Raw genomic sequence first — 23,856 nt, 5'->3', positions numbered from 1 at the left:
TTTGTGCTTGAGATTGTGCTGTAAATCAATGAGCATGGGGCGATAGATGTACAAAAAGTATAAGTGAGAATGTGCACTGAACTCTTCTGTCATTCAAAGGGGTATATCAAGTACCTTGCTAGCATATTTGAATAAAGGAGAATTTGGGGCAAAACAGAAACAAATTAAAACGCTAAAGGTACAATATTTTTAGGACTTTGTTCTCTAAAATGTGCTGTGTTTTTTATGCTGACAGATTCCCTTTAAAGGGAACCTGTCACACCAGGTAACACTATTAACCTGCAGTTTGCAGGTTTATAATATTAGGAGGGTACCCTGTCGCTGGAGTGAAAGAGACTCCCAGGAGAAAATTAATTGTATTCCACTCGGGAGCCATTGGCATTCAGTTGTACAGGCAGGCTAATGCTGAAACCGTTACCGATCACACATTTAAACATGCCCCAGTGCTATGACTGCCAGCCAGGTCAGTAATATATGAGTGCAGAACCATCTGTGAGTCAAGTCAAAGTGCCAAGGTGTGCTTTTAGTGTCCGATCACAGTTCTGTGAGCGGTGACTGTAGTCGCACCAGCAAACCTATGTAACTGAAAGCTAATGGCTCACAAGAGGAGAAAAGTTCACTTTCTCCCAGGTGCCGTACTTGCAGGTTAATATAATTTTCCAATGTGACAGGTTCCCTTTAAGCTGTATATAAATAAATTCGGATTTTCACCTACCATAGCACTAATAAAAGGCACTCAAGAGTCTGTGGAGAAAAGGGGACGCTTGATAAGTGGTAAAAAAAAAACAGAGCGATAGTGGAGCGTAGATTTTGAAAATACCTGGCTCAGAAGGGGAGAACATAAATAAAAGTGATAGTGATGATTAGGGTTGAGTGTCTTTTACTTTTTTAGGATCGAGTCGGGTTTTGCGAAACCCGACTGTCAAAAGTCGAGTCGAGTGAAATCTTCCGATTATCGCGCAAAGTCGGGGATCGACCGAAACTCGAAACCCAATGTAAGTCAATGGGGAAGCAAAGTCCGCAGTGAGTGGAGGACAGGAAAACACATCCAGTGCCCATTTTAATGTCAAAAACATCAATTTGTGTCACTTAAGCTTGTGAATCTTAATTTACCTTATAATAATAGTTAGGCATTGAAAATTGGGAGTCATTTGGCTAAAGTTGTGGGGGGGTAGGGCTGGCTCAAGTTTTTCGTGGGCCCAGGATACGCAGACTACGTCACGGCGGTGAAGCAGGGAGAGGTCAGTATTACAACTTTGCAAGTGTTGTGATCCTGAGCAAGCAGAGGGGGACCACTCGTTCGCATTGGCACTGGCACAGGGCCCCTCAAAGTACGGCATTGTGTTTGACGGCGGGAGCGCCTCCCACCGGCAGAGACACTTTTGCGTACTATGAGGGTCAGTGGAGGGGTTAGTAGGGCCAAAAAAGTAATAGGCAAAATGCAGTTAAAAATAGGTTACAGGAGTACGCAAGCGGCCTAGCTTTGTTCAGTGGAGGACAACTGTAAGGAGTGTCTGACACAGTTAGTAGGCCAAAATAATAAAGTGAGGTTAATGTCTGGCAAAAAACATTTTTCACAAATAAACAGGTGGCATACCTAGGTACAGGGGTGGGCTCCTCTGCTGACTTGCAGACAGTGGTAGTTGGCGCAAAGTATTAACTGGTGTAAATGTAGGATAGGGCCCCTGAATATTTTTACTAGCATCAATCATGTCAACAAATTGGTATTGGCAGTGCCATTGAAGGATTTAACAGCACAGACTAAACAGTGGTGGAGCAGTGAGAGGTAATTTTGCAAGTGGTAGAGCACTGTTTGAGCTGGGGGGGAACTGTTATGGACCTGGTGGTTAGGAGCACCTGGAATGACCTGATGGTTAAACCAAAAGACAGGACAAGCTCTGGGAAGTGGGATCTCTGCTGACCGCAAACCCTGATCCTGTCACACACACTAGAAACAGCCGTGGAGCGTACCTAACTCTCCCTAGACGCCTCTTCACAGCCTAAGAGCTAACTACCCCTAAAGATAGGAAATAAAGCCTTACCTTGCCTCAGAGAAATTCCCCAAAGGAAAAAGGCAGCCCCCCACAAATATTTACTGTGAGTTAAGAGGAAAGTCACAAACACAGAAATGAAACAGGTTTTAGCAAAGGAGGCCAGTCTTCACTAAATAGCAGAGGATAGTAAAGGGATCTATGCGGTCAGCACAAAAACTACAAAAAAAACCACGCAGAGTGTGCAAAAAGACCCCCGCACCGACTCACGGTGCGGAGGTGCCACTCTGCACCCCAGAGCTTCCAGCTAGCAAGGCAATATCATGATAGCAAGCTGGACTAGAACTTAGCAAGTACTAAGAAATATATTCAGTACACAATGAACAACAAATGAACTAGCAGGGACTTAGCTTCTGCTGGAGTAGACACGTCATCAGAAAGATCCTAGAGAGATCTGAACCAGTACTGAGACATTGACAGCTGGCATGGAGTAACGTTCTGAGTTGAGTTAAATAGAGAAGCCAGCCTGGCCATAAACGAGGGCAGCTGAGGAAACAAACTCAAGAACCAGCAGTTCCACTCACAGCCACCAGAGGGAGTTCATGGACAGAAATCGCCGAAGTACCATTCATGACCACAGGAGGGAGTTCGAGAACGGAATTCACAACAGTACATCCCCCTTGAGGAGGGGTCACCGAACCCTCACCAGAGCCCCCAGGCCGATCAGGACGAGCCAAATGAAAGGCACGAACCAAATCGGCAGCATGGACATCGGAGGCAACAACCCAGGAATTATCCTCCTGACCATAGCCCTTCCCTTTGACCAGGTACTGAAGTTTCCGTCTCGAAATACGAGAATCTAAAATCTTCTCCACCACATACTCCAAATCCCCCTCGACCAACACCGGAGCAGGAGGGTCAACGGAGGGAACCATAGGCGCCAAATATCTCCGCAACAACGACCTATGGAACACATTATGGATGGCAAAAGAAGCCGGAAGGGCCAAACAAAACGACACAGGATTGAGAATTTCCGAAATCTTATAAGGACCAATGAAACGAGGCTTAAACTTAGGAGAAGAAACCTTCATAGGAACATAACGAGATGACAACCAAACCAAATCCCCAACACGAAGTCGGGGACCAACACAGCGACGGCGGTTAGCGAAACGTTGAGCCTTCTCCTGGGACAATGTCAAATTGTCCACTACGTGAGTCCAAATTTGCTGCAACCTGTCCACCCCAGAATCTACACCAGGACAGTCCGAAGGCTCAACCTGCCCTGAAGAAAAACGAGGATGAAAACCAGAATTACAAAAAAAAGGCGAAACCAAAGTATCCGAACTGGCCCGATTATTAAGGGCGAACTCAGCCAATGGCAAGAAGGTCACCCAATCATCCTGATCAGCAGAAACAAAGCATCTCAGATAGGTCTCCAAAGTCTGATTGGTTCACTCGGTTTGGCCATTTGTCTGAGGATGGAAAGCCAAAGAAAAAGACAAATCAATGCCCATCTTAGCACAAAAGGACCGCTAAAACCTTGAAACAAACTGGGAACCTCTGTCCGACACGACGTTCTCCAGAATGCCATGCAAACGAACCACATGCTGGAAAAATAATGGAACCAAATCGGAGGAGAAAGGTAATTTAGGTAAGGGTACCAAATGGACCATCTTAGAGAAGCAATCACAAACCACCCAGATGACCGACATCCTTTGAGAGACAGGGAGATCTGAAATAAAATCCATGGAAACATACGTCCAGGGCCTTTTCGGGACCGGCAAGGGCAAAAGTAACCCACTGGCACGAGAACAGCAGGGCTTGGCCCGAGCACAAGTCCCACAGGATTGCACAAAAGAATGCACATTCCGTGACAAGGAATGCCACCAAAAGGACCTAGCCACCAAATCTCTGGTACCAAAAATCCCAGGATGACCAGCCAACACCGAACAATGAACCTCAGAGATAACTCTACTAGTCCATCTATCAGGGACAAACAGTTTCTCCGCTGGACAACGGTCAGGTCTATCAGCCTGAAACTCCTGCAGCACCCGCCGCAAATCAGGGGAGATGGCAGACAGAATTACCCCCTCTTTAAGAATACCAGCCGGCTCAGGAACTCCCGGAGAATCAGGCACAAAACTCCTTGAAAGGGCATCAGCCTTCACATTCTTAGAACCCGGAAGGTACGAAACCACAAAATCGAAACGGGAGAAAAACAGCGACCATCGAGCCTGTCTAGGATTTAACTGCTTGGCAGACTCGAGATAAGTCAAATTCTTGTGATCCGTTAAGACCGCCACGCGATGCTTGGCTCCCTCAAGCCAATGTCGCCACTCTTCGAATGCCCACTTCATAGCCAACAACTCCCGATTGCCGACATCATAATTACGCTCAGCCGGCAAAAACTTTCTAGAAAAGAAAGCACATGGCTTCATCACAGAGCCATCAGAACTTCTTTGGGACAAAACAGCCCCTGCTCCAATCTCAGAAGCATCAACCTCGACCTGAAAAGGGAGCGAAACATCTGGCTGACACAACACAGGGGCCAAAGAGAAACGACGTTTCAACTCCTGAAAAGCCTCAACGGCCGCAGAGGACCAATTCACCACATCAGCACCTTTCTTGGTCAAATCAGTCAACGGTTTAACAACACTAGAAAAATTAGCGATGAAGCGACGGTAAAAATTAGCAAAGCCCAGGAACTTCTGAAGGCTCTTCACAGATGTAGGCTGAGTCCAATCATAAATGGCCGGAACTTTAACAGGATCCATCTCGATAGTAGAAGGGGAAAAAATGAAGCCCAAAAAGGAAACCTTCTGAACTCTGAAGAGACATTTAGACCCCTTCACAAACAAAGAATTAGCACGAAGGACCTGGAACACCATTCTGACCTGCTTCACATGAGACTCCCAACCATCCTTAAAGACCAAAATATCATCCAAATATACAATCATAAATCTATCCAGATACTTTCGGAAGATGTCATGCATAAAGGACTGAAACACAGACGGAGCATTAGAAAGCCCGAACGGCATCACCAGGTACTCAAAATGGCCCTCGGGCGTATTAAATGCTGTTTTCCATTCGTCGCCCTGTTTAATACGCACAAGATTATACGCCCCTCGAAGATCTATCTTGGTGAACCAACTAGCCCCCTTAATCTGAGCAAACAAATCAGACAGTAGAGGCAAAGGGTACTGAAATGTGACCGTGATTTTATTGAGAAGGCGGTAATCTATACAAGGTCTCAGAGAACCATCCTTCTTGGCCACAAAAAAGAACCCTGCTCCCAACGGTGACGACGACGGGCGAATATGCCCTTTCTCCAAGGACTCCTTTATATAACTCCACATAGCGGCATATTCTGGCACAGATAAATTGAAAAGTCGGCTCTTAGGAAATTTACTACCAGGAATCAAATTAATAGCACAATCACAATCCCTATGAGGAGGTAGGGCACTGGATTTGGGCTCATCAAATACATCCCAGTAATCCGACAAAAACTCAGGGACTTCAGAAGGAGTGGAAGAAGAAATTGACAACAACGGAACATCACCATGTACCCCTTGACAACCCCAACTGGACACAGACATTGATTTCCAATCCAACACTGGATTATGGACCTGTAGCCATGGCAAACCCAACACGACCACATCATGCAAATTATGCAACACCAAAAAGCGAATATCTTCCTGATGTGCAGGAGCCATGCACATGGTCAACTGAGTCCAGTACTGAGGTTTATTCTTGGCCAAAGGCGTAGCATCAATTCCCCTTAATGGAATAGGATACTGTAAGGGCTCCAAGAAAAAACCACAGCGCCTGGCAAACTCCAAGTCCATCAAATTCAGGGCAGCGCTTGAATCCACAAATGCCATAACAGAGTAGGATGACAATGAGCAAATCAGAGTAACGGACAAAAGAAATTTAGGCTGTACAGTACCAATGGTGACAGACCTAGCGAACCGCTTAGTGCGCTTAGGACAATCAGAGATAGCATGAGTAGAGTCACCACAGTAAAAACACAGCCCATTCTGACGTCTGTGTTCTTGCCGTTCAGCTCTGGTCAAAGTCCTATCAAATTGCAAAGGTTCAGGCCTCTGCTCAGAGGATACCGCCAAATGGTGCACAAGTTTGCGCTCACGCAAGCGCCGATCGATCTGAATAGCCAAGGACATTGATTCATTCAGACCAGCAGGCATGGGGAACCCCACCATAACATCCTTAAGGGCTTTAGAAAGACCCTTTCTGAAAATTGCTGCCAGGGCACACTCATTCCACTGAGTAAGCACAGACCACTTTCGAAACTTCTGGCAATATACCTCCGCTTCATCCTGACCCTGACACAAAGCTAGCAAGATTTTCTCTGCCTGATCCACAGAATTAGGCTCATCATAAAGCAATCCAAGCGCCAGAAAAAATGCATCTACATTAAGCAATGCAGGATCTCCTGGCGCAAGGGAGAATGCCCAGTCTTGAGGGTCGCCACGTAACAAAGAAATAATGATTTTTACTTGCTGAATGGGGTTACCAGAGGAGCGGGGTTTCAAAGCAAGAAACAGTCTGCAATTATTTTTGAAATTCAGAAACTTAGATCTATCCCCAGAAAACAAATCAGGAATTGGAATTCTAGGCTCTAACATCGGATTCTGAACTACATAATCTTGAATGCTTTGTACCCTTGTAGTGAGTTGATCCACACAAGAGGACAGACCTTGAATGTCCATATCTACACCTGAGTCCTGAACCACCCAGAGGTTAAGGGGAAAAGAAAGACAAAACACACTGCAGAGAAAAAAAAATGGTCTCAGAACTTCTTTTATCCCTCTATTGAGATGCATTAACACTTTGTGGGCCAGCTGTACTGTTATGGACCTGGTGGTTAGGAGCACCTGGAATGACCTGATGGTTAAACCAAAAGACAGGACAAGCTCTGGGAAGTGGGATCTCTGCTGACCGCAAACCCTGATCCTATCACACACACTAGAAACAGCCGTGGGGCGTACCTAACTCTCCCTAGACGCCTCTTCACAGCCTAAGAGCTAACTACCCCTAAAGATAGGAAATAAAGCCTTACCTTGCCTCAGAGAAATTCCCCAAAGGAAAAAGGCAGCCCCCCACAAATATTGACTGTGAGTTAAGAGGAAAGTCACAAACACAGAAATGAAAGGTTTTAGCAAAGGAGGCCAGTCTTCACTAAATAGCAGAGGATAGTAAAGGGATCTATGCGGTCAGCACAAAAACTACAAAATAAAACCACGCAGAGTGTGCAAAAAGACCCCCGCACCGACTCACGGTGCGGAGGTGCCACTCTGCACCCCAGAGCTTCCAACTAGCAAGGCAATATCATGATAGCAAGCTGGACTAGAACTTAGCAAGTACTAAGAAATATATTCAGTACACAATGAACAACAAATGAACTAGCAGGGACTTAGCTTCTGCTGGAGTAGACAGGTCATCAGAAAGATCCTAGAGAGATCTGAACCAGTACTGAGACATTGACAGCTGGCATGGAGTAACGTTCTGAGTTGAGTTAAATAGAGAAGCCAGCCTGGCCATAAACGAGGGCAGCTGAGGAAACCAACTCAAGAACCAGCAGTTCCACTCACAGCCACCAGAGGGAGTTCATGGACAGAACTCGCCGAAGTACCATTCATGACCACAGGAGGGAGTTCGAGAACGGAATTCACAACAGGGAACACTCTCTCGTGGGCGGCAGTACTGGCCCAGGGCCCCTCATGTTACGACGGTGTGTCTGATGTTGGGTGTGCACCACCACCAACAGAGACACTTCACTGTACTATGAGGGACCCTGTGCCAGTCCCATCGCCCAAAAGTGGGCACACCCACCTGTTCAGCCAAACGGCACTCGCACGGGTGCTTGTGCCAAGTGGTGACCACGGCCCCGTGGGGGGAGTTAGCCCATTTAGGGAGGTGTAAAAATGGCCTATGGTGGACATACAGCAGCTGCAAATGGAGAAATTGGAGCAGTCAGTAAGACGAGTCCAAAAGCAAGACCTTTTTACAGGAAAGCTAGGTGTCAGCAGGGAAAGGTGGGGCAAAATAATTAGAAATCCATGATTGGTTCATTTTAATGAAGGTTAGATCATCAACATTTTGCGTAGCCAGACGAGTCCTTTTTTCGGTCAGTATTGAACCAGCAGCACTGAATACTCTTTCTCATAGCACACTATCAGCTGGGCAAGCAAGCTCCAGTAATGCATATTCTGCCAATTCAGGCTAGGTGTCTATTTTGGATGCCCATCGATAAGGGAGGAAAAATAGTTAGTAACCATACTGGACAAATGTTGTCTCCTGTCACTTTGAATTGATGCTGCAGTACCTGTCGTGTCTGCGGTCATTGTGAAATCACTCCACAACCTGGTCATAAAACCCCTCTGTCCAATGCCACTTCTGATTTGTGCACCTCTAACACCTCTGCCATGTTGCCCCCTGCAGCTCGTGTGAGAACCATCACCGCCGCTGTGTGCTGGGAATGCCTGAACCAAGCAGCCTACAAGAGTTGCTTGTTTGGTAGCCAATATTTGCTCAAGATTCTCATGTGGCATGATATTTTGCAATTTCCCTTTATAGCGTGGATCCAGGAGGCAGGCCAACCAGTAATCGTCATCGGTCATCATTTTGATAATGTAGGGGTCCCTTTTTAGGATGCGCAAGGCATAATCCACCATGTGGGCCAATGTTCCAGGTGTTAATTTACTGCTTGTGCTGGGTTGAGGAGCACTTTCTGGCAAATCAACATCACTTGTCTCCCTCAAAAACCCTGTACCTGACCTTGCAACGCCAGCAGTTTCTATTGCCCCTGAGAAGCTTCCTCCTCCCTTAAATATTCATCCCCATCATCCTCCTCGTCCTCCTCCTCTTCGTCCGCCACCTTGTCCAAAAGACTTCCCTGAGCAGACAATGGCTGACTGTCATCAAGGCTTCCCTCATCCTCGGCTGCAGACGCCTGCTCCTTTATGTGTGTCAAACTTTGCATCAGCAGATGCATTAGGGGGATGCTCATGCTTATGATGGCGTCGTCGGCACTAACCAGGCGTGTGCATTCCTCAAAACACTGAAGGACTTGACACAGGTCTTGTAGCTTCGACAACTGCACACCTGACAACTCCATGTCTGCCATCCAACTGCCTGCCCGTGTATGTGTATCCTCCCACAAATACATAACAGCACGCCTCTGTTCACACAGCCTCTGAAACATGTGCAGTGTGGAGTTCCACCTTGTTGCAATGTCGATTATTAGGCAGTGCTGGGGAAGCTGCAAAGATCGCTGATGGTTCTGCATACGGCTGGAGTGTACAGGCGAATGGTGGATGTGCGAGCAAAGTCTTTGCACCTTCAGGAGCAGGGCGGCTAACCCCGGATAACTTTTCAGGAAGCACTGCACCACCAGGTTCAAGGTGTGCACCAGGCAAGGAATGCGTTTCAGTTGTGAAAGGGCTATGGCAGCCATAAAATTCCTTCCGTTATCACTGACTACCTTGCCTGCCTCAAGATGTACACTGCCCAGCCATGACTGAGTTTCTTGCTGCAAGAACTCGGACAGAACTTCTGCGGTGTGTCTGTTGTCACCCAAACACTTCATTTCCAACACAGCCTGTTGACACTTACCACTAGCTGTTCCATAATGGGACACCTCATGTGCAACAGTGGCAGCTGCGGATGGAATGGTCGTGCAACTGCGGTCTGTGGACGAGCTCTTGCTTCTGTTGGAGGACGAGGAGGAGGAGGAGGGGTGGCGAACTCCTACAGCCAACTGTTTCCTAGACCGTGGGCTACGCAGAACTGTCCCAAAATGGATGTCCCCTGTGGACCCTGCATCCACCACATTAACTCAGTGTGCCATGATGGACATGTAACATCCCTGGCCATGCCTACTGGTCCATGCATCTGTTGTGAGGTGCACCTTTCTACTGACAGATTGCCTGAGTGCATGGACAATGTGGTCTTTGACATGCTGGTGGAGGGCTGGGATGGCTTTTCTCGCAAAGAAGTGTTGACTGGGTAGTTCATAGCATGGTACTGCGTAGGCCATCAGGGCTTTGAAAGCTTCGCTTTCAACCAACTGGTAGGGCATCATCTCTAACGAGATTAGTCTAGCAATGTGGGTGTTCAAACCCTGTGTACGCGGATGAGAGGACGAGTACTTACTTTTCCTAACGAGAGTCTCTTGTAGGGTGAGCTGGACTGGAGAGCTGCATATGGTGGAACTAGCGGGGGTGGTGGTGGACATGGCAGACTGAGAGGGTTGGTGATGGTATTATTGCTGTTGGCCTACATACAGTGTTTCCTACCAAGAACCTGTTGATTCCCTGACTGCTTTGGCCTTGCGACGATACCTCCACATTTGCTGCAGGTGGTGTCGTAAACGGTGGGCTTACAGTGAGGGAAGGAATGTAGCGTTGCTGACTAGCTTCATTGTGAGCGGGTGCAACAATGTTATGGGACGTTTCGTAGTTAGTCCAGGCTTGCAAGTGCATGGTGGTTAAATGTCTACGCATGCAAGTTGTATTTAATTTTTTGACATTCTGACCTCTGCTAAAGGTCCTTGAGCATTTCTTACAGATCACTTTGCACTGATCATTCGGATCTTGGTTAAAAAATTGCCAGACTGCACTCTTCCTACTATCAAATACCTTTTCAGGCATTGCACACTGTGCTACTTTAACCGGATGGCCACGCTGTCCTACGACTGTTTTTGGTTTTGACACACGTTTTTGGCCAAATACGGGCCTGCCAGATGAAAGCTGTTGCGATGTTGATGCCTGCTGCGGCTCCTCCTCCTCCGCTTCAGAGCTACTGCCAGCGGCACCCTGTTCCCCCAAAGGCTGCCAATCGGGGTCAACAACTGGGTCATCTATCACCTCTTCTTCTATGTCCTGTGCACCTTCCTCTGTGTCACCGTGTAAGCCGGTGCTATAGCGTTCGGGACGGGGCACCATAGTCTCATCATTGTAAGATTGTGGCTCAGTACACTGCGAGGGCAATGTTGTGATCTGAGTCAATGGAACAGCATAATAATCTAGCTGTGGCTGTGCATCTGTGCACTCCATGTCCGATTCATCTTGTAATGGGCATGGCCTGTTAACAATTTCCCTTTCTAACCCAGGCATGGTATGTGTAAAGAGCTCCATGGAGTAACCTGTTGTGTCACCTGACGCATCCTTCACTGTTGTTCTGGGTGAAGGACACAAGGAAGCAACTTGTTCCTGACTGGGCTGTAACCAAAAAAGCCCTAGGCGCACTACAAAGGTGTACACAAAATAGTATGGGGTGCAAGTGAGTGATAAATCAAATGAATAATGAGAGAAAAAGCATCACTCCAAATATGCACACCACATACACAAAAATAAGAGACATGATAATAAATCATATATGAAAAAACAAGATTTTTATTGACACACAACACACAATATAAAACATAATTAAAAACGGCAAAGAGCCTTGTCCATACACAATCATATAAATCTGAGTATAAGAGTGAATACTCAACAAAATAGTGTGATGAGGACTACCTGAATGCAAGCCTGTGCAGCTATAGACAAAAAGGGGTTAATAGAAGCAAGCCAGAAAACAGTCCTTCAGGCTAGCAATATAAAGCCCCCTAGCAACCATGATAGTAACCCACTGGGCAATATAACAAGTCAATACCTAGATGGCAAAAAACTGCACCTATGTGGCTCATGGGATAAAAATACACCAAGCTATCTAGCAAATAAGAGTGACCAAATGGACTCCAACATAAGTCCCAAGGTCACCATGAATATGGTGAGGAGATGCAGCAATACATAATGAAAGACCCCAGAAAATGCTGAGGCCAAGTTACCCAGTGCGAGGTAGCAACCCAAAAGCAGATCCACAGGCAAGCAGGTGGAGAGGATAAGGCCCAGTGCAGCCACACGCGTATCGCCCTCACTGATAGGGCTTCATCTCCCCTGATGGTCCTGGGGTCTTTCATTATGTAAATTACACTACACAGTTTCAGTGTCAGAAAGTGGCTGAAAGATATGCCACAAACAGGACTGACGCAGATGCACTTAGTGGCAATAGAAATTTCCCTTTATAAGTGCAGGAGACTGCTGGGAAAATCAGGCCAACTTTATTACACTACACAGTTTCAGTGTCAGAAAGTGGCTGACAGATATGCCACAAACAGGACTGACGCAGATGCACTTAGTGGCAATAGAAATTTCCCTTTATAGGTGTGGGAGACTGCTAAGAAAATCAGGCCCACTGTATTACACTACACAGTTTCAGTGTCAGAAAGTGGCTGACAGATATGCCACAAACAGGACTGACGCAGATGCACTTAGTGGCAATAGAAATTTTTCTTTATAGGTGTGGGAGGGAGACTGCTGGGAAAATCAGGCCCACTGTATTACACTACACAGTTTCAGTGTCAGAAAGTGGCTGACAGATATGCCACAAAATAGACTGACGCAGATGCCCTTAGTGGCAATAGAAATTTCCCGTTATAGCTATGGGTGGGAGACTGTAGGGAAAATCAGGCCCACTGTATTACACTACACAGTTTCAGTGTCAGAAAGTGGCTGACAGATATGCCACAAACAGGACTGACACAGATGCACTTAGTGGCAATAGAAATTTCCCTTTATAGGTGTGGGTGGGAGGCTGCTGGGAAAATCAGGCCCACTGTATTACACTACACAGTTTCAGTGTCAGAAAGTGGCTGGCAGATATGCCACAAACAGGACTGACGCAGATGCACTTAGTGGCAATAGAAATTTCCCTTTATAGGTGTGGGAGACTGCTGGGAAAATCAGGCCCACTGTATAACACTACACAGTTTCAGTGTCAGAAAGTGGCTGACAGATATGCCACAAACAGGACTGACCCAGATGCACTTAGTGGCAATAGAAATTTTTCTTTATAGGTGTGGGTGGGAGGCTGCTGGGAAAATCTGGCCCACTGTATTACACTACACAGTTTCAGTGTCAGAAAATGGCTGACAGATATGCCACAAATAGGACTGACGCAGATGCCCTTAGTGGCAATAGAAATTTCCCTTTATAGGTGTGGGAGACTGCTGTGAAAATCAGGCCCACTGTATTACACTACACAGCTTCAGTGGCAGACAGTGGCTAGCAGATATATATATAAAAAAGGGACTGTGCAACAATAACAATCTCTCTACAATGATCTCTTGACAAGTATGGCAGCCAGCAGTAAAAAGGACTGCTGCACACAAAATTGTGGACAAACAAAGAAACAAGAGAACTGTGCAGAAAGAAGCAAAAGGATTTTTGCTTTAAAAAAAGCAGTTAGTTTGCACAGCAGCATACAAACAGCAATGCAGCTATCAGGGAGCCTTATAAGCTACAGAGCTGATGCGCAGAAATCTAGCCTCCACTGTCCCTGCAAAGAAAAGGTGGTGTTGGACAGTGGAAATCGCTACAACACAAGGGGTTTATATTTCCTCCCTAACAATATCCCTGCTTCTGACGAAGCTGCAGCAACCTCTCCCTATGCTACGATCGGCAGAAGTAAGATGGCGGTCGACGTGCACGCCCCTTTATAGCCCCTGTGACACCGCAGAAAGCAAGCCAATCACTGCCATGCCCTTTTCTAAGATGGTGGGGACCGAGACCTATGTCATCATGCTGCCCACACTCTGCGTCCACCTTCATTGGCTGAGAAATGGCTCTGAACGCGTCATGTGAAACGCGACTTTGGCGCGAAGATCGCCGACCGCATGGCCGATCCCACACTGGGATCGGCTCGGGTTTCACAAAACCCGACTTTGCCGAAAGTCGGCGATTTATGAAATTGACCGATCCGTTTCGCTCAACCCTAGTGATGATCATTCTTACCAAAATAACTAGGGCAACGGAGATGAAAAATTAAAAACTAAAAAAGACAGGTTATTCAGCTCTCTAGCCTTTATTTTTTATGATATGGTCAATTTGAAATGCTAAAACTAGTGAAAGGCAAAAGCCCGGGCAAAAGACCTAAGGTTTAACGCCAAACATAAGTTTGCATTAACCAATTTTGCATTGTCAATCCAACCTCCGATCAATACATATTTGACAATTCATGGTCATTTAATAGTCTGTTTACATTGGTTGTTTCCACTTCAGGCACACTGTGAATGATCAATGATGGAACTTTCAGTGCACGTAGGCTGCCATTGTCTTTGGCAGCTCAGGTCCATGTGCTGCCAAGAATGATGATCCTAAGTGTATACCAATGATTGAATGAATGGTGATCATTTTTCTCACTCAGAGGATGATTGGCAGCCTGTTTAAACTGCATGATCAATGTAAGCAAGCAGTCCTTAGTCCTGTTCATTCATAATAATCATGAAGTGTAAATGGACGATTTTCAAAATTGGTAAATTTTCATTTGGGAGCTTTCAGTTTTTACTTCTGTTCTTCCACAACTTTTTATTTCTCCTTCAATATAGTGGTATGCGAGCTTGGTTTCTGCAGGATGAATGATTCCTTTCACTTCACCATGTAATGAAAAGCGGGAACAAAATTGTGGTCAAAGGAACACAATTTCCCCACTGCTTTTTTGGCTTTGTACTTATGCATTCATTATTTGGTAAAATTGGTCTGGTAGTGCAAAAACAGAAAATAGTTATCCTTGCTTGTTTACTCTTTTTTGGGTGTGTTTAACAAATGGTGAAAATAATTTTGTATCTTGATAGTTTGGAATGTTATGGATGTGGTGATAGAAAATATGTTATATTTTTCTTTTCCTTTTAAAGTTTTTTGCATTTTTTTATTTGATCTGTGTCTTTTAACACTTTTTTATGTTTACCTGTATTTCCTAGTTCTTTTACTGCACTTGAAGTAGAATATCAGAGTATTGGAGTTCAGTGTGAAAATTACCTGGATGGCAATTACAGAGGTCTTCAGCAGAACCCTGACTGCCAAGACAACCCATTGGTTTCTGGCAATTGTCATGGCGGGCTGATCGGAACCAGTGCAGGTGTGCACCAGTGATTGCATTAGTTAAATGCTGCTGTCAAGGATTGACAGTGGCATTTAAATTGTTAAACAATCCCAGGTGGCACTAACTCCAGCCGTTATAGGCAGATGCCGCTATATATATATAACACAGTGAGCATTTGTCTGGTATGGTGCACTCTCAAATCTTGAGCCAATTAATATAACCAATGCAACCACATGCCATAAATTTATATTATGTGGTAATGATTGGGTTAAAGCTTAAGAAAACTATTGTTTAAGTAGACTTGTTAATGACTTGTCAAATAAGCAGCAACAAATTGTATTATAGGTATCCAGTTGTACGAGGATTCATGTAAAAACTCTTCAAATAATTCTCTATTTTTAATTAACATTCTTTTCATATTTTAGGATTCAATACAGCAAAAGGTGATCTTGTCAGGTCTATCCTCTACCCCAAACCAGTAAACTTTAAACTTCACAGAGATGCAATCAGATTTTTACTGGGGCTTGTGGCAGTTACAGTGATTGGAGTGATTTACACACCTATTGTCTATACAAAAAATGGAGTAAGTTGTTTTTCAGTTGTTTTTCAGTTTTGTGATAATAATAAATTGTTCTAGCAGGTAATAACTAAAAGTTTTTTTTCAGACTTAAATAGGTATTCTCAAAGCACTACTGTATGTGCATTCTCAAAAGAACCTTCCTTAACAATAAAATTAATGAGGACATTTCACCAAATTGTTCATGTTGAACTGGGCACACAATGTAATAGTAGCTGCAGAATGCAATCAAATATATTTTTTGTCTCTCTGCATCATTCATTGCTGACCAATCATAAGCAGTGTGTGAGATATGACAGGCAGAATTTATCTCCTGGTCTACCCTCCTGCATTAGTCAGTGTGGGGGGATAGGATAGTGAAGCTGAGTTTATCTGTTTCATCTAATAAATAATTGCCTAGAATACTACTTCCTGCAATTTGTGCCAACTTCCTGTCCGGAGCTAATGTCCGGAGATAATGTCCGGAGCTAATTGTCCGGAGCTAATGTCCGGAGATAAGTGACGTCACCAGTGTCCTACACCCAGGCAGAGCACAGTGGCCCCAGGCAGCATATGGGGCCCCAGGCAGAGCACAGTGGTCCCAGGCAGAGCACAGGGGCCCCAGGCAGCCTATGGGGCCCCAGGCAGAGCACAGTGGTCCCAGGCAGAGCACAGGGGCCCCAGGCAGTCTATGGGGCCCCAGGCAGAGCACAGGGGCCCCAGGCAGAGCACAGGGGCCCCAGGCAGCATATGGGGCCCCAGGCAGAGCACAGGGGCCCCAGGCAGAGCACAGGGGCCCCAGGCAGCATATGGGGCCCCAGGCAGAGCACAGTGGCCCCAGGCAGAACATGGGGCCCCAGGCAGAGCACAGGGGCCCCAGGCAGAGCACAGGGGCCCCAGGCAGCATATGGGGCCCCAGGCAGAGCACAGTGGCCCCAGGCAGAGCACAGGGGCCCCAGGCAGCATATGGGGCCCCAGGCAGAGCACAGTGGTCCCAGGCAGAGCACAGGGGCCCCAGGCAGCATATGGGGCCCCAGGCAGAGCACAGTGGACCCAGGCAGAGCACAGGGGCCCCAGGCAGCATATGGGGCCCCAGGCAGAGCACAGTGGCCCCAGGCAGAGCACAGGGGCCCCAGGCAGAGCACAGGGGCCCCAGGCAGCATATGGGGCCCCAGGCAGAGCACAGTGGCCCCAGGCAGAGCACAGGGGCCCCAGGCAGCATATGGGGCCCCAGGCAGAGCACAGTGGTCCCAGGCAGAGCACAGGGGCCCCAGGCAGCATATGGGGCCCCAGGCAGAGCACAGTGGCCCTAGGCAGAGCACAGGGGCCCCAGGCAGCATATAGGGCCCCAGGCAGAGCACAGGGGCCCCAGGCAGAGCACAGGGGCCCCAGGCAGAGCACAGTGGCCCCAGGCAGAACATGGGGCCCCAGGCAGCATATGGGGCCCCAGGCAGAGCACAGGGGCCCCAGGCAGCATATGGGGCCCCAGGCAGAGCACAGGGGCCCCAGGCAGCATATGGGGCCCCAGGCAGAGCACAGGGGCCCCAGGCAGCATATGGGGCCCCAGTTAGAGCACAGTGACCCCAGGCAGAGCACAGAGGCCCCAGGCAGCATATGGGGCCCCAGTTAGAGCACAGTGGCCCCAGGCAGAACATGTGGGGCCCCAGGCAGAGCACAGTGGCCCCAGGCAGAACATGGGGCCCCAGGCAGAGCACAGGGGCCCCAGGCAGAGCACAGGGGCCCAAGGCAGCATATGGGGCCCCAGGCAGAGCACAGGGGCCCCAGGCAGCATATGGGGCCCCAGGCAGAGCACAGTGGCCCCAGGCAGAGCACAGGGGCCCCAGGCAGCATATGGGGCCCCAGGCAGAGCACAGTGGTCCCAGGCAGAGCACAGGGGCCCCAGGCAGCATAGGGGGCCCCAGGCAGAGCACAGGGGCCCCAGGCAGCATATGGGGCCCCAGGCAGAGCACAGTGGCCCCAGGCAGAGCACAGGGGCCCCAGGCAGCATATGGGGCCCCAGGCAGAGCACAGTGGCCCCAGGCAGAGCACAGGGGCCCCAGGCAGCATATGGGGCCCCAGTTAGAGCACAGTGGCCCCAGGCAGAGCACAGGGGCCCCAGGCAGCATATGGGGCCCCAGTTAGAGCACAGTGGCCCCAGTCAGAACATGGGGCCCCAGGCAGAGCACAGGGGCCCTAGGCAGAGCACAAGGGCCCCAGGCAGCATATGGGGCCCCAGGCAGAGCACAGGGGCCCCAGGCAGCATATGGGGCCCCAGGCAGAGCACAGTGGCCCCAGGCAGAGCACAGGGGCCCCAGGCAGCATATGGGGACCCAGGCAGAGCACAGTGGTCCCAGGCAGAGCACAGGGGCCCCAGGCAGCATATGGGGCCCCAGGCAGAGCACAGTGGCCCCAGGCAGAACATGGGGCCCCAGGCAGAGCACAGGGGCCACAGGCAGAGCACAGGGGCCCCAGGCAGCATATGGGGCCCCAGGCAGAGCACAGTGGCCCCAGGCAGAGCACAGGGGCCACAGGCAGAGCACAGGGGCCCCAGGCAGCATATGGGGCCCCAGTTAGAGCACAGTGGCCCCAGGCAGAACATGTGGGGCCCCAGGCAGAGCACAGTGGCCCCAGGCAGAACATGGGGCCCCAGGCAGAGCACAGGGGCCCCAGGCAGAGCACAGGGGCCCCAGGCAGCATATGGGGCCCCAGGCAGAGCACAGGGGCCCCAGGCAGCATATGGGGCCCCAGTTAGAGCACAGTGGCCCCAGGCAGAACATGGGGCCCCAGGCAGAGCACAGGGGCCCCAGGCAGCATATGGGGCCCCAGGCAGAGCACAGTGGCCCCAGGCAGCACACGGGGCCCCAGGCAGAGCACAGGGGCCCCAGGCAGCATATGGGGCCCCAGGCAGAGCACAGTGGCCCCAGGCAGAGCACAGGGGCCCCAGGCAGCATATGGGGCCCCAGTTAGAGCACAGTGGCCCCAGGCAGAGCACAGGGGCCCCAGGCAGCATATGGGGCCCCAGTTAGAGCACAGTGGCCCCAGGCAGAACATGGGGCCCCAGGCAGAGCACAAGGGCCCCAGGCAGAGCACAGGGGCCCCAGGCAGCATATGGGGCCCCAGGCAGAGCACAGTGGCCCCAGGCAGAGCACAGGGGCCCCAGGCAGCATATGGGGCCCCAGGCAGAGCACAGTGGTCCCAGGCAGAGCACAGGGGCCCCAGGCAGCATATGGGGCCCCAGGCAGAGCACAGTGGCCCCAGGCAGAACATGGGGCCCCAGGCAGAGCACAGGGGCCACAGGCAGAGCACAGGGGCCCCAGGCAGCATATGGGGCCCCAGGCAGAGCACAGGGGCCCCAGGCAGCATATGGGGCCCCAGTTAGAGCACAGTGGCCCCAGGCAGAGCACAGGGGCCCCAGGCAGCATATGGGGCCCCAGTTAGAGCACAGTGGCCCCAGGCAGAACATGGGTCCCCAGGCAGAGCACAGGGGCCCCAGGCAGCACACGGGGCCCCAGGCAGAGCATAGGGGCCCCAGGCAGCATATGGGGCCCCAGGCAGAGCACAGGGGCCCCAGGCAGCATATGGGGCCCCAGGCAGCATATGGGGCCCCAGGCAGAGCACAGTGGCCCCAGGCAGAGCACAGGGGCCCCAGGCAGAGCACAAGGGCCCCAGGCAGCATATGGGGCCCCAGGCAGAGCACAGTGGCCCCAGGCAGAACATGGGGCCCCTTGTAGAGCACAGGGGCCCCAGGCAGAGCACAGGGGCCCCAGGCAGCATATGGGGCCCCAGGCAGAGCACAGTGGCCCCAGGCAGAGCACAGGGGCCCCAGGCAGCATATGGGGCCCCAGTTAGAGCACAGTGGACCCAGGCAGAGCACAGGGGCCCCAGGCAGCATATGGGGCCCCAGTTAGAGCACAGTGGCCCCAGGCAGAACATGGGGCCCCAGGCAGAGCAAAGGGGCCCCAGGCAGCACACAGGGCCCCAGGCAGAGCATAGGGGCCCCAGGCAGCATATGGGGCCCCAGGCAGAGCACAGGGGCCCCAGGCAGCATATGGGGCCCCAGGCAGAGCACAGGTGCCCCAGGCAGAGTACAGGGGCCCCAGGCAGAGCACAGGGGCCCCAGGCAGCATATGGGGCCCCAGTTAGAGCACAGTGGCCCCAGGCAGAACATGGGGCCCCAGGCAGCATATGGGGCCCCAGGCAGAGCACAGTGGCCCCAGGCAGAGCACAGGGGCCCCAGGCAGAGCACAGGGGCCCCAGGCAGCATATGGGGCCCCAGGCAGAGCACAGTGGCCCCAGGCAGAGCACAGGGGCCCCAGGCAGCATATGGGGCCCCAGGCAGAGCACAGTGGCCCCAGGCAGAGCACAGGGGCCCCAGGCAGAGCACAGGGGCCCCAGGCAGCATATGGGGCCCCAGGCAGAGCACAGTGGCCCCAGGCAGAGCACAGGGGCCCCAGGCAGCATATGGGGCCCCAGTTAGAGCACAGTGGCCCCAGGCAGAGCACAGGGGCCCCAGGCAGCATATGGGGCCCCAGTTAGAGCACAGTGGCCCCAGGCAGAACATGTGGGGCCCCAGGCAGAGCACAGTGGCCCCAGGCAGAACATGGGGCCCCAGGCAGAGCACAGGGGCCCCAGACAGAGCACAGGGGCCCCAGGCAGCATATGGGGCCCCAGGCAGAGCACAGGGGCCCCAGGCAGCATATGGGGCCCCAGTTAGAGCACAGTGGCCCCAGGCAGAACATGGGGCCCCAGGCAGAGCACAGGGGCCCCAGGCAGCACACGGGGCCCCAGGCAGAGCACAGGGGCCCCAGGCAGCATATGGGGCCCCAGGCAGAGCACAGGGGTCCCAGGCAGCATATGGGGCCCCAGGCAGAGCACAGGGGCCCCAGGCAGAGCACAGGGGCCCCAGGCAGAGCACAGTGGCCCCAGGCAGCACACGGGGCCCCAGGCAGAGCATAGGGGCCCCAGGCAGCATATGGGGCCCCAGGCAGAGCACAGGGGCCCCAGGCTACATATGGGGCCCCAGGCAGAGCACAGGGGCCCCAGGCAGAGCACAGGGGCCCCAGGCAGAGCACAGGGGCCCCAGGCAGCATATGGGGCCCCAGGCAGAGCACGTGGCCCCAGGCAGAGCACAGGGGCCCCAGGCAGCATATGGGGCCCCAGTTAGAGCACAGTGGCCCCAGGCAGAGCACAGGGGCCCCAGGCAGCATATGGGGCCCCAGTTAGAGCACAGTGGCCCCAGGCAGAACATGTGGGGCCCCAGGCAGAGCACAGTGGCCCCAGGCAGAACATGGGGCCCCAGGCAGAGCACAGGGGCCCCAAGCAGAGCACAGGGGCCCCAGGCAGCATATGGGGCCCCAGGCAGAGCACATGGGCCCCAGGCAGCATATGGGGCCCCAGTTAGAGCACAGTGGACCCAGGCAGAACATGGGGCCCCAGGCAGAGCACAGGGGCCCCAGGCAGCACACTGGGCCCCAGGCAGAGCACAGGGGCCCCAGGCAGCATATGGGGCCCTAGGCAGAGCACAGGGGCCCCAGGCAGCATATGGGGCCCCAGGCAGAGCACAGGGGCCCCAGGCAGAGCACAGGGGCCCCAGGCAGAGCACAGTGGCCCCAGGCAGCATATGGGGCCCCAGGCAGAGCACAGTGGCCCCAGGCAGAGCACAGTGGCCCCAGGCAGAGCACAGGGGCCCCAGGCAGCATATGGGGCCCCAGTTAGAGCACAGTGGCCCCAGGCAGAGCACAGGGGCCCCAGGCAGCATATGGGCAGGGGCCCCAGGCAGCATATGGGGCCCCAGGCAGAGCACAGGGGCCCCAGGCAGCATATGGGGCCCCAGGCAGAGCACAGTGGCCCCAGGCAGAGCACAGGGGCCCCAGGCAGCATATGGGGCCCCAGTTAGAACACAGTGGCCCCAGGCAGAGCACAGGGGCCCCAGGCAGCATATGGGGCCCCAGTTAGAGCACAGTGGCCCCAGGCAGAGCACAGGGGCCCCAGGCAGCATATGGGGCCCCAGTTAGAGCACAGTGGCCCCAGGCAGAGCACAGGGGCCCCAGGCAGCACACGGGGCCCCATGCAGAGCACAGGGGCCCCAGGCAGCATATGGGGCCCCAGGCAGAGCACAGGGGCCCCAGGCAGAGCACAGGGGCCCCAGGCAGCATATGGGGCCCCAGGCAGAGCACAGGGGCCCCAGGCAGCATATGGGGCCCCAGGCAGAGCACAGGGGCCCCAGGCAGCATATGGGGCCCCAGTTAGAGCACAGTGGCCCCAGGCAGAGCACAGGGGCCCCAGGCAGCATATGGGGCCCCAGTTAGAGCACAGTGGCCCCAGGCAGAACATGTGGGGCCCCAGGCAGAGCACAGTGGCCCCAGGCAGAACATGGGGCCCCAGGCAGAGCACAGGGGCCCCAGGCAGAGCACAGGGGCCCCAGGCAGCATATGGGGCCCCAGGCAGAGCACAGGGGCCCCAGGCAGCACACGGGGCCCCAGGCAGAGCACAGGGGCCCCAGGCAGCATATGGGGCCCTAGGCAGAGCACAGGGGCCCCAGGCAGCATATGGGGCCCCAGGCAGAGCACAGGGGCCCCAGGCAGAGCACAGTAGCCCCAGGCAGCATATGGGGCCCCAGGCAGAGCACAGTGGCCCCAGGCAGAGCACAGTGGCCCCAGGCAGAGCACAGGGGCCCCAGGCAGCATATGGGGCCCCAGTTAGAGCACAGTGGCCCCAGGCAGAGCACAGTGGCCCCAGGCAGCATATGGGCAGGGGCCCCAGGCAGCATATGGGGCCCCAGGCAGAGCACAGGGGCCCCAGGCAGCATATGGGGCCCCAGGCAGAGCACAGTGGCCCCAGGCAGAGCACAGGGGCCCCAGGCAGCATATGGGGCCCCAGTTAGAACACAGTGGCCCCAGGCAGAGCACAGGGGCCCCAGGCAGCATATGGGGCCCCAGTTAGAGCACAGTGGCCCCAGGCAGAGCACAGGGGCCCCAGGCAGCATATGGGGCCCCAGTTAGAGCACAGTGGCCCCAGGCAGAGCACAGGGGCCCCAGGCAGCACACGGGGCCCCAGGCAGAGCACAGGGGCCCCAGGCAGCATATGGGGCCCCAGGCAGAGCACAGGGGCCCCAGGCAGAGCACAGGGGCCCCAGGCAGAGCACAGGGGCTCCAGGCAGCATATGGGGCCCCAGGCAGAGCACAGGGGCCCCAGGCAGCATATGGGGCCCCAGGCAGAGCACAGGGGCCCCAGGCAGCATATGGGGCCCCAGTTAGAGCACAGTGGCCCCAGGCAGAGCACAGGGGCCCCAGGCAGCATATGGGGCCCCAGTTAGAGCACAGTGGCCCCAGGCAGAGCATGTGGGGCCCCAGGCAGAGCACAGTGGCCCCAGGCAGAACATGGGGCCCCAGGCAGAGCACAGGGGCCCCAGGCAGAGCACAGGGGCCCCAGGCAGCATATGGGGCCCCAGGCAGAGCACAGGGGCCCCAGGCAGCATATGGGGCCCCAGGCAGAGCACAGTGGTCCCAGGCAGAGCACAGGGGCCCCAGGCAGCATATGGGGCCCCAGGCAGAGCACAGTGGTCCCAGGCAGAGCACAGGGGCCCCAGGCAGCATATGGGGCCCCAGGCAGAGCACAGTGGCCCCAGGCAGAACATGGGGCCCCAGGCAGAGCACAGGGGCCCCAGGCAGAGCACAGGGGCCCCAGGCAGATATATGGATTCTAGACTGCCGATTCCTTAGAATCGGGCTGCCATCTAGTATTACATAACCTTACAGACCAGGAGATTAGAGCTATCTGTCAGAGATGAAAAAATAGCTTTTATTATTATAACTATAAATGTATTTTATTGTATTTGGTATTAAACCAAGGTTTGCTTTGGGTTAGGGTTTTACATTTATAGTTATAATAATAAAAGCTAAGTTTTAAAGGGATTACATGTGCACAACTAGTTTTGATTAGTCCCCAATTCATATATTTTTTTTGATTTATCAGAGATGAAAAAATAAAATGTTTTATTCCATTAGATTTAGAGATGTTTGTCAAACATTTCATACAAATAAAATTGCCTCTAAGTTATGGTTTTAATCCTTGCAAAATGAACAGTCCCCACCATCAGTAGGTTTCAGAGCAGATCTCATAATCACAGATCTCACTGAGGTAAGTGCTTGTTAAAATGCCCTGTTATGTCTATATCAAATACGATTATAACATTATGGAAATATAAAAAGCCACTGATGGCTGAACAGCAGAGCTTATGCAGACCTTAATTCTTCGGGCACAGACAGACAGTGTATAACTCATGTGAGGATTGCATTGCAATCCTCATACTGGCTGCATGCTCTCCTGACCAGAGCTTGACAGGTGCATAGAAATAGGTGTATTCTG

At 52.4% G+C, this 23,856-nt stretch overlaps 1 protein-coding gene across 1 annotated transcript in view; it reads left to right on the top strand.

Annotated features, from left to right (window-relative positions):
• Positions 1–23,856, top strand: part of LOC143808069 (putative cation-transporting ATPase 13A4) — a 361,151-nt gene that overhangs the window by 231,135 nt on the left and 106,160 nt on the right. Inside the window, exon 11 of the mRNA XM_077290326.1 lies at positions 15,359–15,516. Coding sequence (XP_077146441.1) covers positions 15,359–15,516 — 158 coding nt within the window. The remainder of the gene's footprint in view (positions 1–15,358; positions 15,517–23,856) is intronic.

This window comes from Ranitomeya variabilis, chromosome 2 (assembly GCF_051348905.1).
Source record: "Ranitomeya variabilis isolate aRanVar5 chromosome 2, aRanVar5.hap1, whole genome shotgun sequence".
NCBI lineage: Eukaryota > Metazoa > Chordata > Amphibia > Anura > Dendrobatidae > Ranitomeya > Ranitomeya variabilis.
The sequence above is the reverse complement of the archived record's forward strand: the minus strand, read 5'-3'. Positions and strand labels throughout refer to the sequence as shown.